General features: G+C 36.5%; 1 protein-coding gene across 4 annotated transcripts in view; it reads right to left on the bottom strand.

Moving 5' to 3' along the window:
* Nucleotides 1–1,139: 1,139 nt before the first annotated feature.
* mcrs1 (microspherule protein 1) overlaps nt 1,140–18,439 on the bottom strand; it is a 34,165-nt gene continuing 16,865 nt past the window's right edge. For all 4 annotated transcript variants that reach the window (XM_051925223.1, XM_028798052.2, XM_028798053.2 and 1 more), the window contains exons 8-15: nt 17,252–17,390; nt 16,965–17,040; nt 16,676–16,704; nt 15,715–15,807; nt 15,486–15,568; nt 15,282–15,369; nt 9,806–9,933; nt 1,140–1,615 (exon numbers count right to left, since the gene is read on the bottom strand). In XM_051925223.1, the coding sequence (XP_051781183.1) occupies nt 1,529–1,615; nt 9,806–9,933; nt 15,282–15,369; nt 15,486–15,568; nt 15,715–15,807; nt 16,676–16,704; nt 16,965–17,040; nt 17,252–17,390 (723 nt within the window). In that variant the 3' untranslated portion in view covers nt 1,140–1,528. The remainder of the gene's footprint in view (nt 1,616–9,805; nt 9,934–15,281; nt 15,370–15,485; nt 15,569–15,714; nt 15,808–16,675; nt 16,705–16,964; nt 17,041–17,251; nt 17,391–18,439) is intronic.

The following is an 18,439-nucleotide window of genomic DNA, read 5'->3' as shown; positions in this document are numbered from 1 at the left end:
TTCAGGCTGGAATGGCTGTCAAAGGGGCTTCAACTAAGTAAAGGGTCTGAATACTTGTGTCTATGTGATATTGAAGTTTATTACTTTGCAAAAAAATGATAGTACCTCTGAATAACAAAGCAAAACAGGATTTTGAGTGTTGCTTGATGTGAGGAAAATTCATTTAAATGATTTTAGCAGAAGGCTGCAACAGAACATATAGTAGATTCATGAAGTATTTCGACCCCATCACTTTTTTCACATTTTGGTATGTGCCCACCCACCCAGATGCCATGATTGGATGAAATATATGGCAATATCGTATTGTCTTTGAATTGCCACTTCTGGCTGCTGTGTCACTTACGTGCTATATAAATTCAATAAAATCTTTGCCAGGCACTGTCACAACTACTCAAATATCCTGAAAAATAAAAAAAATAAAAATGGCTGCTTGATTTTTTTAGGTCCCTTGCCACTTCTGTGATTGTAAAAAAGAAAAATCAGCTTAGGTCACTCCTTGACAACTTTTAAACACATATTGCTGTAAGAAAATGGCAGATATACAGCTTTCTTGTCAAGTACAAATGAAAATGTCTGTTTTTTTTTTTTTTACCTTTCTTTAGTTATTTCAATGACTTTAAAAACACTTTTCAACATTGTTACTATTCATTTAAACTACCTCAGCCAACATGCAATTTGACTGTAATCTAAAGTATACCTTCCGGCATAACAGGAGTGTAAACTGCATTCTGGTTGGCACACTTCCTAAAAAAGTGACAGTGTAGCTTAAAATGAAGATTTAGGTCAACTCCATTACATTTATGCAACAACCGAAGGAAAAAAAGAGAAACTTATTTTAGTCCTGCATTTTTATATCTCGACCACCTGCAGAAAACTACTTACAGTGATGCAAAGAATTGGGTCAGGTCCTGCAGGACTCTTACAGGAATGCAGGCCTCGAGATTACTTTAGAGGTCTGAAAAGAGGAGTTCAAAAGTTCAAAGGTTTCATGGCTGAGAATCAAAATTATTGAGCTGCTGCAAAAGTTCACACTTGTTAAATTTTTCAAAGAATGAATCTTGATGAAAAAAATAGTACATTTGCTTCTCCTTAACCCCCAATATATGTTTTAGTGACCCAAGGGAAAAAAAAACTGCTAGAACATTTAAATATTTTATTAGTCTTGTAAGACTATAGCTGCATTTTCAACTGTTGGCAGGTAATTATAGTTACTCTTTTTTTTCTGAACACAAAGTGTGCTCTTTAGGCTGCTCTTTACACAGTTAAAGTCCAGGCAGGAGAGCTGCTGCCCTTTACAGATAAACCGACTTGGCTTGGTCACATCCTGCACCTGCCCCCAGCTCGAAAAGTACTGTAACTGCATAGCTCCAGCAGCAACACATCAACATGAAGAAGTGGCCACTAGAGGACAAGTATTAATCTGGCATGGGGACTTGTATCTTTTCCTGTTGCTACATGGCGGTGTGCAGATGGACACACACAGGAGAGAGAAAAAAGAGAAAGAAACGAGCCTTGAATCTTCTGTTCGTCACTGCTGGGTAATCTTTGCTGCCTCAGCTTTGATGAGGGAGATGAGGTCTTGATTGATCAAAAAAACAAAGCGAAGTCCTGCAATCTGTCAAAGACAATGAGAGTTGTGTGAAAACACTGCAAAGACTGATCCCAAACTGCGTGAAGCTGCTGTATGAGGTGTGACATTATGTAAAGCAAGGGAGTTTCTTTACTAAGCAGGTTTTTTTTGTCTTAATGAGATTAAAGGTGGTGGAATTTTTCGGTAACTTTACTTTAAGATGTGGAGCATTGGTGCAAAGAATTTACAACAGATATGCATAGAGAAAAGAACCATTTGCATCAGCATGTAGGAGCTCTAAAAGGAAGAACTCACCCACAAATATATAGAAGACAGTCATGTGATAAAACATTCTTGGGTAACCATTACCAAAAAAAACCCTCTCAATCTCTATTGCAGAAACAATTATATTTCTTAACAAAGTACAAGCCATGAAACCCTAAAAACCATTTACCACCTCACATCTCCCATAACCAGAATGCCATTGCTGAGCGCCAACGTCAGCTTAGTAGAAAGTCAACAGCTGCCCATTGAGCAGTGTAGACTGTACAGCATTGACTTCCTGCTTAATCCATTACAATGTTTAAAGAGGCTGGAGCTGTTCCAGTGTAATTGGTCACTAGACATCCATTTTCACCCACAAGATAAATAGAAGACCAAAGTCTTTAGGTTGTCAGAAAAATCGAACACCCTGAGTAAACCAACACATGGAAATTTCTTCATCAACTTTTTCAGGAATTGAACTTTATTTCCTAAAGCTGTGAGGCAGCTTGTCAGTGAAGCAGGGTGCCTTGCTGAATTAGTTACAGTGCATCCGGAAAGTATTCACAGCGCATCACTTTTTCCACATTTTGTTATGTTACAGCCTTATTCCAAAATGGATTAAATTCATTTTTCTCCTCAGAATTCTACACACAACACCCCATAATGACAATGTGAAAAAAGTTTACTTGAGGTTTTTGCAAATGTATTAAAAATAAAAAAACTAAGAAATCACATGTACATAAGTATTCACAGCCTTTGGTCAATACTTTATCGATGCACCTTTGGCAGCAATTACAGCCTCAAGTCTTTTAGAATATGATGCCACAAGCTTGGTACACCTATCCTTGGCCAGTTTGGCCCATTCCTCTTTGCAGCACCTCTCAAGCTCCATCAGGTTGGATGGGAAGCGTCGGTGCCCAGCCATTTTAAGATCTCTCCAGAGATGTTCAATCGGATTCAAGTCTGGGCTCTGGCTGGGCCACTCAAGGACATTCACAGAGTTGTCCTGAAGCCACTCCCTTGATATCTTGGCTGTGTGCTTAGGGTCGTTGTCCTGCTGAAAAATGAACCGTCGCCCCAATCTGAGGTCAAGAGCGCTCTGGAGCAGGTTTTCATCCAGAATGTCTCTGTACATTGCTGCAGTCATCTTTCCCTTTATCCTGACTAGTCTCCCAGTCCCTGCAGCTGAAAAACATCCCCACAGCATGATGCTGCCACCACCATGCTTCACTGTAGGGATGGTATTGGCCTGGTGATGAGTGGTGCCTGGTTTCCTCCAAATGTGATGCCTGGCATTCACACCAAAGAGTTCAATCTTTGTCTCATCAGACCAGAGAATTTTCTTTCTCATGGTCTGAGAGTCCTTCAGGTTCCTTTTGACAAACTCCAGATGGGCTGCCATGTGCCTTTTACTAAGGAGTGGCTTCCGTCTGGCCACTCTACCACACAGGCCTGATTGGTGGATTGCTGCAGAGATGGTTGTCCTTCTGGAAGGTTCTCCTCTCTCCACAGAGGACCTCTTGAGCTCTGACAGAGTGACCATCGGGTTCTTGGTCACCTCCCTGACTAAGGCCCTTCTCCCCCGATCGCTTAGTTTAGATGGCCGGCCAGAAATGTTTCTGTAACCTTCCCCAGATTTGTACCTAGAGACAATCCTGTCTCGGAGGTCTACAGACAATTCCTTTGACTTCATGCTTGGTTTGTGCTCTGACATGAACTGTCAACTGTGGGACCTTATATAGACAGGTGTGCGCCTTTCCAAATCATGTCCAATCAACTGAATTTACCACAGGTGGACTCCAATTAAGCTGCAGAAACGTCTCAAGGATGATCAGGGGAAACAGGATGCACCTGAGCTCAGTTTTGAGCTTCATGGCAAGGGCTGTGAATACTTACGTACATGTGCTTTCTCAATTTTTTTTTTTTTTTAATAAATCTGCAAAAACCTCAAGTAAACTTTTTTCATGTCGTCATTATGGGTTGTTGTGTGTAGAATTCTGAGGAAAAAAATGAATTTAATCCATTTTGGAATAAGGCTGTAACGTAACAAAATATGGAAAAAGTGATGTGCTGTGAATACTTTCCAGATGCACTGTATAATAAAGTGTTACACAAATGTTAAATAAGGAAAGTAAAAACATGAATAAAAATTAATTAATCTTGAGTAACAGGAAAAACCAGCTTGGAGAAGGAGAAGAAATTGTGGCTTTGTAACATTGTTTTATATTGAGTGAAGAAAGAGCTTGAGTACTAATGTCCTCTAACATTATGCACATTTAAGCCTATGCAGTTTATAATGACATCTGGGAACTGAAAATCCACAACACAACCACCAATCACAGAACCAAAAGGTAACTTTAAGGAGGAAGGACAGGAAGAATCCAAAATATGTTTTAAGGGCTGAGTGACAAGACAACAGTGAGAGTTGAACTTTTAGCAAATATCCCAAACACATATTTTAGTGCATATTGTCCATAGATTGCATCATGCTCTATCCCCAGACACTTTGCTGCTCCAGGAAGATGAATGTCTTCAGGGTGAAGTTAAATTACCTGCATATGAAGCCAGTAGAGGAACAATACAACTTGGACTATATGAGGGTATGACAGTCAGGGAGACATGCAAAGGCCTGCTTAAAGTTTGCTTCAGAACTATTCATGCTGGTGACTGCCATACAAGATTTGCTTACAGTATGATAGAAAATTATGAACAAAATCATTCACAATGCTTATTAGCACAGTAGTGTCATTGGGGGAAAAAGAGATTTAATAATAAGCAACACAGTAATTGACAAATATACCCGATTGTTTTACTAAAAGAACAGCTACACATAGTAAACATTTTAAAGTAATCTCTCAAAAAAAAAAGTACACTACACTCCTCAAGAAAATAAACAATAAAATTACATCACATGTATAAAGCCATTCTCAACTGTAAAACATTTTTAAAAACGTACTGGAGTCTTTATCTTCTGAAAAAATACAAAACAGCACACCTTGTGTCTTTCATTTTCCCACTGTCAACTCGGTCTGGGGTGAAAAGTGAACTGCGGCCATGCTCCAACTTTTACTCTCATCTATTCACCCCCCGCACCCACTTGTTATCAGACCATTTTAGTTTCTTCTTTTATGTAATCACTTTCCTGTTAAAATTATCTGTTCTTATGCTGTTTTTAACCATAACCAATCTTTAACTGTGGCACTGATTCATGCATACTTCCTGAGTAAGGTTTCGTTATACTTTACTATTGGCAAATATTTAGGGAGATTTATCTTTCTTTACATTTTCTCAGTCATTGTGACCTCACACTTATTCACAAGCCCGTGTTTTATAAGGAACTGAATATGTTCACACATGCTTCTGTGTAAGAAACCCATATATATACTCTGTGGCTACGAGATTAGGTACATGTATCTAATACTGGGTATAACTTGCTTTTGCCATCAGAACAGCGCAAGTCCTTTGAGACACAGATTCAACAAGCTGTTGGTAAAATTCTGATGCCTTTTGGTGTATGTTAGCTCAATATTATTATTTAGTCCCTGCAGAAATTTCTGTCAGACATTCTTGCTTCAAACCTCCTATTCCAATTAATCTTAAAGGTGTTCTAGGAGACTGAGATCTAGGAACTGTGTAAGCCATTGAAGTAAACCAAAGTACTGCCACTTACTTGAAACAAGTTTGAGATTATGCATTTTTGTAAAAAGGCACGTTACTATGTTACTTAACTGGCACTATCCAATTTAAAAGGGGTTGATTACAGCCTTAAAGATCTTTCAAATAGCCCTCAACTAGTACCGTATTACCAGACCTAATGTGTGTGTGTGTGTGTGTGTGTGTGTGTGTATAAAGAAAACATTCCCTACACCCTTACACTACCACATATGGCCTAGAAAAGTGACAGCTAATGGTAGATCCACATACTGTTGTTTACGCTACATTTGGACCCCAAAATCAGCATGTCATAGCTGATACCAGGATTTGTACCATAAAACATTTTGCCAAATATCAGTTTTTTAATTTTGGTGATCCAGCGCTGTAGCCTTATCATACTGTGCTTAGCTAGGAAGAGTGGAACCCAAGTGCATTGATGTGTTAAATCTGAAGTGTTGTATATTCAGAGATGCTCTACAGTACACCACTGTTTAAAAAGCTGCTGTTTGAGTATTTTTGGCCTTTTTATAAGCTTGAATGAGTCTGACCATTAGAAGAACTGGAGGGCCTGGTCTACTGCACGAAAATTCTAGAAGGCGTTTCCAAGATGCCAGAACCACCACGTCTGACACCGACAATCATACCATGGTCAAAGCTGTAATGCTTGGACAAAAAAACTCTGCATGGTATACATTGAATTATGGGTTACTTGTAGGAATCGGCTATTAGTGTTAACAAGCAGGTACACCTAATAAGGTGGCCAATGAGTGCATATTTCATTTGTTGTGCGTTATGTATCCAATCATATTATTTTTAAGGTGAAATTTGTATCTATATTTAGGTCTGCACATTTTACCTTGTCAGTTTAATGTACAGGTCCCACCAATGTCTTTCTGTAATACATTTTGTTTTTTAGTCAATCTCACTGGAAAAGATTTCCTGAAACTGCCTTCCGGATGGCCACTGGTGGTGATGACTGGTGTTAAATCATAATATGTATGTTATCTACTTTGAAAGTCATGTGTTTCCTTTTTCCTAGGCTCAGTATAGTTTTAACTCAAATGTGCAAGACTGTAATTAGGCATAACAATGGTTGTATGGCAACAAAGTAGATACAGAAAAGCAGATGAAAGGTAAAGAATGTACTTCTGACAGAAAATATTCATAAAGAACAATATACCACAGGGAAACCTTTAATAAATACTTAGAGAATGAAGGGAAATGCAAATTGCATCACATAAGTAACAAAGCTAAACAACAAAAAAAAATCTCAGCTAGAGAAAGAAATGCCCAAAAAGGATCCAAGTTTATACTGACAAAATGTATTCAGTCTCTGAATGGTGCCCAGAATAATTTGAAAGATAAACACAGTATTAGGTTTTAGATTACAAAAATAATAATCTAGAAAACATACAGCTGGAATCCTTTAATGTGCTAGTAAAACCATACTTGGTTTAGTGAAAACCTCATCCCCAACTATATTTTTAAATAAACTGTACAATTCAGGTACCTTTCTACAAAATGCAATTGCAGCAACATCTTAATGATATCACATATTTGTTGCTGTTGTCTCTTTTTAACTGGAGTTTTTTTTGTTTTTTTTTACCAAGAAATCAAGTTTGGCTATACAGTATATACTTTGCATGCTGCATTCCCTGCAAAAACATGAAGGACAAACAGCCTGTCACTCTCCACTTCCCCTGTGGTGCTGCTCTCCTAACAAGGAGCTGTTGGGCAGAGGTCTAGCAACACCACTTCTTGGAAGACTAAAAACTCTGTATCTGGTCATTAGTGCTGAACCAATAACTAAGACTTAAATATTAGAAAATAAAACTATCCTTGTTTTATTATATTTGAATGAGCGCTAAATACATAGCTCATACAGTAATGTATAACATAAGCTACGAGATAATAATTCATGCTGAGTTTTAACAGTACTTTGTTATTAAAACTTCCTCTAAACTGAACTCTATTTAGTTCTCAACATCAATAAAAGTAATTGAAGAGATACTCACCTTCAGATTTTTTTATGTCATTTATTTCTTAAATCTTTTTTTTTGTAACACATTGTTGCATGGGTTGGGTCATATTTACACTTCACACAAGTTTTGCTTTGCATATGGAAAAACACGGCATTGACGAAGAATTAAGACACTGTAATTTACGATCTATTCTTTAAAGGACACATGTAGGCACTAGCTTTAAGATGAATGTAGCAAACCCTTCTTAAAAATACAGTCTCTTCACAAAGTACCTTGGGATTAGTCCAGAATTTCCACATTCAACTCCTCTCCTGAACATGTAGGTATACAACAATCATACAACTGTAGTTTGTTCGAAAGACAGTCCCAATGCTGAATGAAAGCTAACTATGGTACTCAGTTGCACTTTCCTGCTAAAAACTGAAATGTATTTTATATACCCTGTGAGACACTTTGGTTAAATGCATCCGACAAATAACAGTAATAATAACCCTCAGTAATCATACATTACAAATTTCTCCATTTAAGATATACGTTTAACCAATTGTCAATTTCATCAGCATTATAAGGTGAATCATTTCCATTGAAACACTATGCGGAACAAACAAAATGAGTAACATAGTGCAAAGTGCACTGTTTTCAGTTTTCCATCTGACTGAATCAGTCTGTGTGTGCAGATAACTTGAAAATGGCCTCTACAGGAAACACAAATTGGCATTTAAGCACTCTTGCCAGCAGGCTTTTAGAAATTTGACAGCCTCAGGCTGCTGACTACTCAAGAGGAAAGAGTGAAAAAAGGGCAGCATTGTTTGTATTATTGGAAATAAAAGGGATTAATCACACATATGTAAAAGGCTGTTTCTGAAAGTGAGAGTACAAGATATCAACCTGAAAAATCTGGCAATGTTACACAATAGAGCACAAAGTAATAAAATGCTGATTGAAGACATGAAATTTTCAATACAATTTTGAATATGCAAATTATATACATTCAGATATATTCATAATTTAGAAATAAAGGTGACAGTTCTATTGCACACATCAAAACTTTTAAGGTGTGATATTTAAGATTTTTTTTATATATGGTTTGCAAAAAGCGCAACGTTTTCCTTTTATATAAACGATTTAAAGACACAGAATACGTTTAAATCCTGCAGATTTTTTTTCAAATCACCCTGTTTTTATATGTAACTATGTATACAAATAATAATCTACATCAGAAGTCAAATCATGACCTAGTACATTCTACTAAGGCTAAGGAAATTCATTATCTTAAGTGCGTTGTTTTTAAAGAATTTGCTTTATTTTTTTTTTGTTAATCTTCATGGGCACTGACAATCCAGAAAACGTTTACTAATTAATCAGTCAAACACACACCATGTATTCCCATTATTGGTCACACATTAAAAATATAAGAAATCAGGAAAAAAAAAATTTACACATAGAGAATGAAGCAAATCTGTAATAAACTGGTTGATCTGCATCAACTAAGAATTGACTTAAAGAAATGAACTAAAATGTATACAAAAATATGAAAATGAAAGGAAAACTAGCTTATTAAAATTGAAAAATGGACTATAACTTCACATGTCTTTATGCAAATAATATTACTTGATGAAAAGGCAAATAAAACAAGATCGACAGACACCACCAATCTTTTTCCTCTTTTGGCTTCTTTTCTTTTCTTCCCATTAGGGGTTGCCACAGCGGATCATCTGTTTCCATATTTTTCTGTCCTCTGCATCTTGTTCTGTTTACACCCATCACCTGCATGTCTTCTCTTACCACATCTATAAAACTTCCCTTAGGCCTTCCTCTTTTACTGTTCCCTGGCATCCTTCTCCCAATATACACAGCATCTCTCCTCTGCACATGTCCAAACCAACGCAATCTCGTCTCTCTGACTTTGTCTCCAAACCGTCCAACTTGAGCTGATCCTCTAATGTACTCATTTCTAATCTTATCCATCCTCGTCACACCCAATGCACATCTTATCTTTAACTCTGCTACCTCCAGCTCTGTCTCTTGCTTTCTGGTCAGTGCCACCGTCTCTAACCCATATAACATAGCTGGTCTCACTACCGTCCTCTAGACCTTCCCTTTCACTCTTGCTGATATCCGTCTGTCACAAATCACTCCTGACACTCTTCTCCACCCATTCCACCCTGCCTGCACTCTTTTTCACCTCTCTTCCACAATCCAATGAAGGTGATAAAAACTAAAATAATCTAATAAAGATATCATCATTTAGCAAAGAGTCTAGTGAGTTATTATCCATCATGTAGTCAAAATAGTCGGAAATGACAAACTACAAAATCACTAGGACTTTCCTTACCTCCACCACAGAGTTATTGTTGAGCTTCCATTTGTTTCCAGTTAGCACTGGCCGACCATCAACATAGATGGGTCTTCGTCCTTCATTGGCAATGAAGAAATCACCATTGTTTTTCAGTTTAATGATTCCTAAACAAAAGTGACGCATACGATAACATTAGTTATGAGAAAATGCCTAGGATTTTAGGAAGACTGGAAATGAAAAGCTATGAACACTTGGTAACATTCTTATTTACAGAGATCAACCGAATGTAGTGAAACTCTTGCTAGATACAAAACAGAAAGAGAGCAATAAATAAGAAACATAAATACTCTACATCCCTCATGTTACTAATAAAATGTATGACACATGTCCATTGTAAAGTTTGATTTTTTAAATAGCACATATAGAAATTGAAACAAAATAATGTTTGCAAATTAAGGCTCAAAATGCCCACAAACAGGTCCAATACAGTTTTGAAAAAGACATGCAATAAAATGACGTACATCTAGTACTGTGCTAGCAGCAGAGGAAATTTAAGTTTTAAGCATTTAGGTGTGAAATGCTTTTGATTTTACAGTGTTCAATGTTCTTTAAAGTAACTCAGTTGTAATAGTGTCAAGTCATGAAATTAGGCCGGTGGCTTCAAACTTCTACTTCACCTTATTAATGTTACAAGAAAGCCATTCACTTACATTGCTCAAATATGCAATGTAGTAAAAATACTTTATTATGCTGGCTATTGCAGTTTGGCACAGAAGCTTTAGACATTGTCATCTAGGATCACCGTAATAGGCAATACATCACTGCATAATACTACTACTCTCTGTATATTTCTATTGTGTTATTAGGATTTCTATGCATTTTTGGTGTTACCATGTTAATATTTATGAGATGAACAAAATCAATCAATTTTATTTGAGATTATATAAATACATTTACTTAATCATGCTGTCCCTAAGTAAAGTAAACAGGGCAATAGTGCTGGATATGTAGCAGTATTTAAAAGACAAAGCAGATATAAGTGCCTTCAGAAATTATTCAGATTACTTATTTTTTTTCAAATTTTCTTATATTGCAGCTTTATGCTAAAATCATTTAAACCCATTTTGCCTCATTAAACAACACTCAAAATCCCAGAATGCCAATGTGAATACTGAAATATCACACGGACACAAGAATTCACTGCCTTTATTACGACTTGTGAAAACTGGCTCAGGTGCATCTCATTCTATTGACCATAGTTGAGGTATTTCTACACCTTGTATGGAGTCTACCTGTGGTCAGTTTGAATGATTGTACATGATTAAGTAAGGGACGGACACATCTGTCTGAATAAGGTCCCATAGTTAATCAGAGTAAAGACTAAGTCACGAAGCTGAAAGACCTGTCTACAGAGCTAGGACACAGGATTATGTTGAAGCACAGATCTGCAATTCCCATGTGCACCATGGCATCTATAATTCTTAGAAGATTTGTGATTGTTCCAAACTTATTCTCTTTAAGTGTTGGCTGCCTGGCCAAAAAGCAGTCAGAGAAAAAGGGCCTTGGTAAGAAAGATGATCCTGCATCCGATGGTCACTCTGGCTGGGCTCCAGAAAGCCCATATGGAGATGAGAGAAACTTAACAGAAGGATAAGCATTGACTGCAATACTACACTAATCCGGGGTTTATGGCAGAGTGGCAGAAAACACGACAGCCCACCTGGAGTTTGCAAAAAGGCTCCTAAAGGACTCTCAGACTGTGAGAAACAAGATTCTGAGGTCTGATGAAAGCGAGATTTAACTGTAAGCATCACATCTGGTGGAAACCAAGCAGCGGTCATCACCTATGTAATAATGGTCCAACAGTAAAGAATGGTGAGAGAAGTGTCATGCTGTGTGGTTGTTTTTCAGAAACTGAGAGACTAGTCATGTTTGAATAAAGGAGCAAAGTAAAGAGATATTCTTAATGAAAACCCGCTCCAGTACACACTGGACCTTGCACTGGGATGAAGGTTCACCTTCCTGCAGCACAATGACCCCAGCTTAGGGTCAACTCTGTGAATGTCCCTGAGTTACCCAGCCAGAAACTTAAACTTGGGACTTGAACCAAACCCAACCCAACATTTCTGGTGTGACCTGAAATTAGATGTGCACTGACTGTTTCCAACCAACCTGAAATAGTTAGAGAGGATATGCAGAGAAGAATGGCAGAAAATTCCCAATTTTCATGCGTGTGAAGCTTGTTATATCATACACTAAAAAGACTCCAAGCCATATTCTCTGTCAAATAAACTTCAAGTAAGTAAGTAAAAAGTCTGAATACTTATGTCAATGTAGTAGTTTTTTTATTTTAATAAATTTATAAAAATTTCTAAAAATCCTATTTTTTTTTCTTTGTTATTCTGGAGTATCTAATGTTGCTTTCTGAGCAAGAAAATGAATTTAAATGATTTAAGCATAAGGTTGCAACATAAAATGTGTTAAATGTGAAGAGTTCTGAATACTTTCTGGAAGCACTGCTACTACTGCCATCTACTGGTTAAAACAAATACAGGCCACATTTTCTAATTCAAACTGCTTTAATTAAACTCATTTAAGGTCAAGTGGCTTCTTTGATTATACATTGTTATTAGATGAAGTACCCAGTGTTGCTTGTAAATGAACATGTTGCTTAATTACACTGAAGTCTGAATGAGTCCAATCAAAGTCAATTATTCCTTGCATAAAAACAAATCACTTTTCCAGTTTTCTCCATGATGCTTAAATGGTTGTCACCAGTAAAGTAATAACAGGTGAGTGAAGCAATTGCTATAAGCATCATAATTGATAACTAGAAAAGCTTCAAGTACAAATATGAGAGTGGGAGGTGAGCTTACTAACATTCCTTGTTTAGTTCTTATTCTTTTTCTTGCTTGCTTGTTTAAGTATTGTACTAATAATGGAAATAAGGAACAAAACTCTCTTCCAATGTTAAGATTTTTTCCCCCCATTTCCCCTTATTTATACGGAAGCTGACTTTAAAAAATAAACACATTAATTAAATAACATGCATCTTTCACTAACCTACTGAATCTAATGTACAATGTAAAGTATTCTTGATTATAGATTACTCTTGAATATTAAGCAGAAAATCTAACATTCAACATTTTAACTAGTTATACTATAAACTATGAATTCCGACGACAACAATATTAAATATTAATAAAACACACACATACTAATTACTAAGCCAGTTTTACAATCAATTTGTCATTTACAGCAAGAGAGACTGGTCACATGCACATGTGCTTTTTGTACACAGTCATTACTTTATGAGTTAAATTTATATGAACATCTCTAAAATCCTTGCCACAGATAATCCAACCATAAAAATATATTTTATATTGCAATGGATCAATTTGTAAAAGTGTTAAATGGTCCATAATTGTATCCCTTTTCTAAAAATGTCTTTCTGGTAATTCATGTAACAATCAGATGTCTCATTAAATAACACACTTCAAAATTTAACTTTACACTCCAAATAATGATAACTCACAAAGTCAACATCTTCCTTAAAACTGACTAAATGGCTTAATCCATGTTTTTAAGATGATAACTGAGCTACTTCAAGTAAATATACAGAAAAAAAAAACACTTGTGGTTTAACTAAGAAAAAGAACATAGCCTACTTGTTTTATAGACTGAACTAGCATCACTCTTTGTGGTCAGCATTTTCTGACTGCGGGTAGTAATGGAAATTATACAGTGTTTTTTCCCCAAATATATTCTTGATTCTTCAAAATACAAGTACATATTATCATTGTATTTCTGTTTGCGAAATGTCTGCTCAGCGTGAAGAAAAAAATAATTTAACTGGAAAAACATAGCTTTTAAACTGCTACTTTTTTGAATAAATCTTTTCCAGTAATAAAGCTGCTAAATCTATCAACTTCCATCTCAACAATTTGTTAGTGTAATAAATGAACAGTCTTTTCTATGTGACTCTCTGTGGTCAGTTGCCTAACTCAAACACTTCAATAAGATGACTTCATAGTCTGTCACACCCATTCACAAAGAATCTAACACATCTGGATGAGGAATGCACAGCTGTAGTTATAGTACATGATATTGTAAAGGTACATGTCATTTTCGTATATTTTATAAATATCCCCATACACACAAATACATATATATGTATAAGAAACTATGATATGTTTACAGATGTGGGAAGAATGCTAAAACTTTGATTTAAGAAGTATTGTTACTTAAACAAAAGAGTATTTAAGTATATGACATGCAAACTGCTTAAGTAATAGGAAAATAGAGTCTGAAAAAAATAAATGTAACTGTTGCATAAGTATTAAAAAAAATATATATATATTAAATAACCTCTTATATCCATGCTGTGTAATGGAAAGCATAAGTAAAATATACATACTAATTTTACTTGTATTATTTATCAAAAGTCATATTAATGACTAATATTTTGAAACAGAAACAGTGTACTATGGCAAGTAAGTTTCAAACAAAAAGTCTGAATATTTGTAAGGAAAACTAAAGAAACTGCACAGGAGCAGTACTAATTTCAAACAGTAAACATCAAGCAAATGTATGTTAAGAAAATAATCAAAATGATCCCTGAATATCAGTTAGTCTGTACTTAACTATTATATGCAGCAAAGACTTCAGTGGAGACAAAATAAAAGCTTACAATTTTTCAAATAAATGTAAATTAATAAAAGCAAATCGATGAAAAGGTAGGGCGGCACGGTGACGCAGTGGTAGCGCTGCTGCCTTGCAGTTAGGAGACCTGGGTTCGCTTCCCGGTTCCTCCCTGCGTGAGTTTGCATGTTCTCCCCGTGTCTGCGTGGGTTTCCTCCGGGCGCTCCGGTTTCCTCCCACAGTCCAAAGACATGCAGGTTAGGTGGATTGGTGATTCCAAATTGGCCCTAGTGTGTGCTTGGTGTGTGGCCAGGATTGATTCCCTGCCTTGTGCCCTGTGTTGGCTGGGATTGGCTCCAGCATTCTGTACTGAAAGAATTGATACCACTGACTGGCCCCCACGTTCGCCTGACCTCAATCCAATAGAACACCTCTGGGACATTATGTTTCGGTCCATCCGACGCCGCCAGGTTGCACCTCAGACTGCCCTGGAGCTCAGTGATGCCCTGGTCCCCAGGACACAATCCATCGTCTCATTAGGAACATGCCCCAACATTGTCAGGCATGCATACAAGCACGTAGGGTCCATACAAACTACTGAGTGCGATCTGGAGTTGCTGCAATGAAATTTCGGCAAAATGGACTCACCTGCCACATCATTTTTTCACTTTGATTTTCAGGGTGTCTTTGAATTCAGCCCTCTGTGGGTTGATAATTTACATTTCCATCAAACGATGTGGCATCCTTTCATTCCTGACACATTACCCAATCCATATCAGTATAGATATCCAGCATGATTTTTTCAAAGTTTTCCTTTAATTTTTTTTTTGAGCAGTTATATTATAACAGGTTTACAGTCTAGCAGCCTCACCTTGTCTTCGCGATATCTTCCAGGCTGGCCCTTCTAGTGACAGGTCAACATCAATCTGTCTGTCCTTGGTGGCACGGCCCAATGTAATCTGCATACACAACAAAAGTCCTGTAACCTTAGCCATGCACCTGAAGCCAACCAACCCATGATGGCAACTCAGAGAGAACCATTTCTTTTGCAAAAAGTATAAAATTTACGTATTACCTCTCGAGATCGCATCAAATAGCGAACCATCCTCCCTCGCAGAGCAGCAAGTGTTTGGTTGTCAAAATCTGGAGAATTCATCCCTAAAAGGGAATGGATGAAATATGACTTTCAGAATATGCACAACCCCCCACATCTTGCCCAACCACAACCTACCACAAAGTTACCAGGTTTTTGTATGACTAATAAAAGTATGGACAATGCAACACTACCAGGGTAACTTACTCACCTGTAATGCTGTCCACCAAGACCTGCCAACGTGGCAACTCCTGCTCAAGTTGACGAATCTCTCTCTTCTGGTGACGATCAGCAATCATGAGCTCTACATAGGTAGATAGAGGTACATTATTTATCCCAAGGGGAAATTTAGGTTTTTACAGAAGCTAAAGAAATACTATAACAACTCATTCTCAACCATAAACAGCAAGATATACTGAGCTGTCACAGTGAGACATGATAAAGGCACATTGTTTTAAGTATAAAGGAGTCTCAATAGAATGATTCACTGGCTAAAATTACTCAATGATAGAGTGTCCTAAAGAGGATGCTAAGCACTGTTAATGATGACCATCAGTCTTGTTTTCATTCTCTCCCACATTACTACTTTCAGTAGGCTAAGAGTGCATCCCAGACCTGAGCCTGTCTCATTAATTAGTTTGTTGATTTGGTGGGACTTTCCTGAAGAAATATCACACTGGTTATCACAGAGTTACAGAACAAGTAATGAATGTTACTATCCAAATTAATGGAACACAGCCACCTAAGGAAATAACAATCTGCAATGCCCTATTACTAGACTAGTTCACTCCCTCACTGATGTGGCCCCTGAAGTATATATAGCAGTGCACCACCTCCATATTCATTCCCTGAATAGTGACCAGGAATAAAACCTCTTGGGTGTGGTGAAACTCAAGAAGCGGTCCCTTGGTTATACTGATGCTGATTTGTGGATAATTCTCTTTACTAGAAAAACCAAACTTCTCTCCCTGACTCCTATATTCTGTCTCATCCTCCTTAATAATACATAATAATATCGTTAGTGCAGAATCATCAGAAAATTTCCGTAAGTAATACAACTTTGTGTTATACTTATGGTTTGACCTTTGAATCACAACTAAAAGCCGTGTGCCTTTGTGAAAATATCAACACAGGTCAGAAAGAGCACAGACTACACAAATAAATGAACTCACCATGCTCGAGGACTTCATCTCTAGTGTCCCTAAAATATACGAAAAAAAATTAAAAAGGAACTATTAACGTAGCATTTCTACCCACTCTTTCTAGAAACCTGCTATTTCAATGATATATGAATGAATATTTTCTCAGTAAAATTATTCTGTAACAGGCAAACTCCTTCAATTCTCAGAACACTAAAAACTTACAACAGTATTATAAACTTTAGCATTATAATCCACCAACAATGAATGATCCCTTTAACTCTAAAGTTTCAAAATAAAATGAACATATATGTATACATACTTCAGCTTGCTATCATCAACCAGCTGTTCAGCATCGGAAAAGTTAAGAACTTGGTCTCCTTTGGGTAGTGGCTGGACTAAAATCACAAAAGAAAAAGGCTCTCACTTATGACATTTAAATAAAAAAGTCCACTAAAATGGAGTGAAAATAGCTGACATGGTCAAAACATGCAGAGAACAGACATAAAAAGGAAAAGAAAACAGCACTAGTATGAAAAGAATGCAATGACATATACTTAAGAGTTTAGCAAAAGACTGTCATATAAGAAGAGTGTGAACCCTCTTTACCTGTCTGGTCGTCCAAGAGGTAGTACTGCTTTAGCAGTTGCCAGTGTATTTGTAGGCTCTTTGCCGTTCGTGAAGGGTAAAAAACACCAGGGTGCTTGTTCAGCAGCTCTTGAAAAACATCAGTCTTCGGCTGGCTTGTCTAAAATGGGGAAGCAAGAGTTTGTGAAAAGGAGAAGAGTGTGAGATAACTTTTAGAACATTAGAACAATTCTGATGACAAATGGCTATTCAGCACAACCAATCTTGCAAATCCTAATTGTCTTATTTTCCAAAATAACATTAAGTCAAGTTTTGAAAGTTCCTAAAGTATAACTCTCTACACTACTTGGTAATTGTTTTCTATGTGTGTATGGTTTTCTGTGTGAAGGAAAACTTTGTAATGTTTGTGCAAAATCTCCCCTTAAGTTTTCAACTGTCTTCAAGTTGAAGAACTTAAAAGTAGTAACTGTGATCCATCGTACTAATTCCTTTTATAAATTAAAAACTTCAATTACCTCTTAATTTCCATTTGCTTAATCTCAAAATGTATAACTCTTTCCATTTGTCTTCACAGCTCAAATCCTGAAGTCCTTAGATCAGTCTAACTGCTTTTCTCTGGATTTTCTCTAGCACTGCTTTGTTTTTATTGTAATATGAAGACCAAATTATGCATACAGATTTCCAGAAGAGATATTATTTGTGTTTTTTATAGGTTAAGTGTCATTTCCCAATCTTCTACTCATTGTGCTATATACAGTATCCTAACTGTGCACCATCTGGATAGAGGTACTGATGGGTAAACTACGACTGACAGGTACTTCTTACAAGTTGAATTTTGAAGTTTCAGATTGCCCATTGTGTATTCAAATATAACATTTCTACTTCCTGTGTTTAATTACTCACATTTATTCAAATTAAATTTCATCTAGTACAAATCTGCCCACACCTGTACTCTGTGCAGATATCTTGGCAATGATCTGGCTATTACACTGAAGTTTGATATCATCTTAAGCAGGTTTTATTATATCTATATATATATCTATATATATCTATATCTATCTATATATATCTATATCTATATCTATATCTATATATATATATATATATATATATATATATATCTCTATCTATATATATCTATATATATATATCACACATACACACCCCCAAACACACACACATACATACACACACACAGACAACAACAAA

This window comes from Erpetoichthys calabaricus, chromosome 3, assembly GCF_900747795.2.
Source record: "Erpetoichthys calabaricus chromosome 3, fErpCal1.3, whole genome shotgun sequence".
Lineage (NCBI taxonomy): Eukaryota > Metazoa > Chordata > Cladistia > Polypteriformes > Polypteridae > Erpetoichthys > Erpetoichthys calabaricus.
This window is presented reverse-complemented; position numbering and strand designations above follow the sequence as displayed.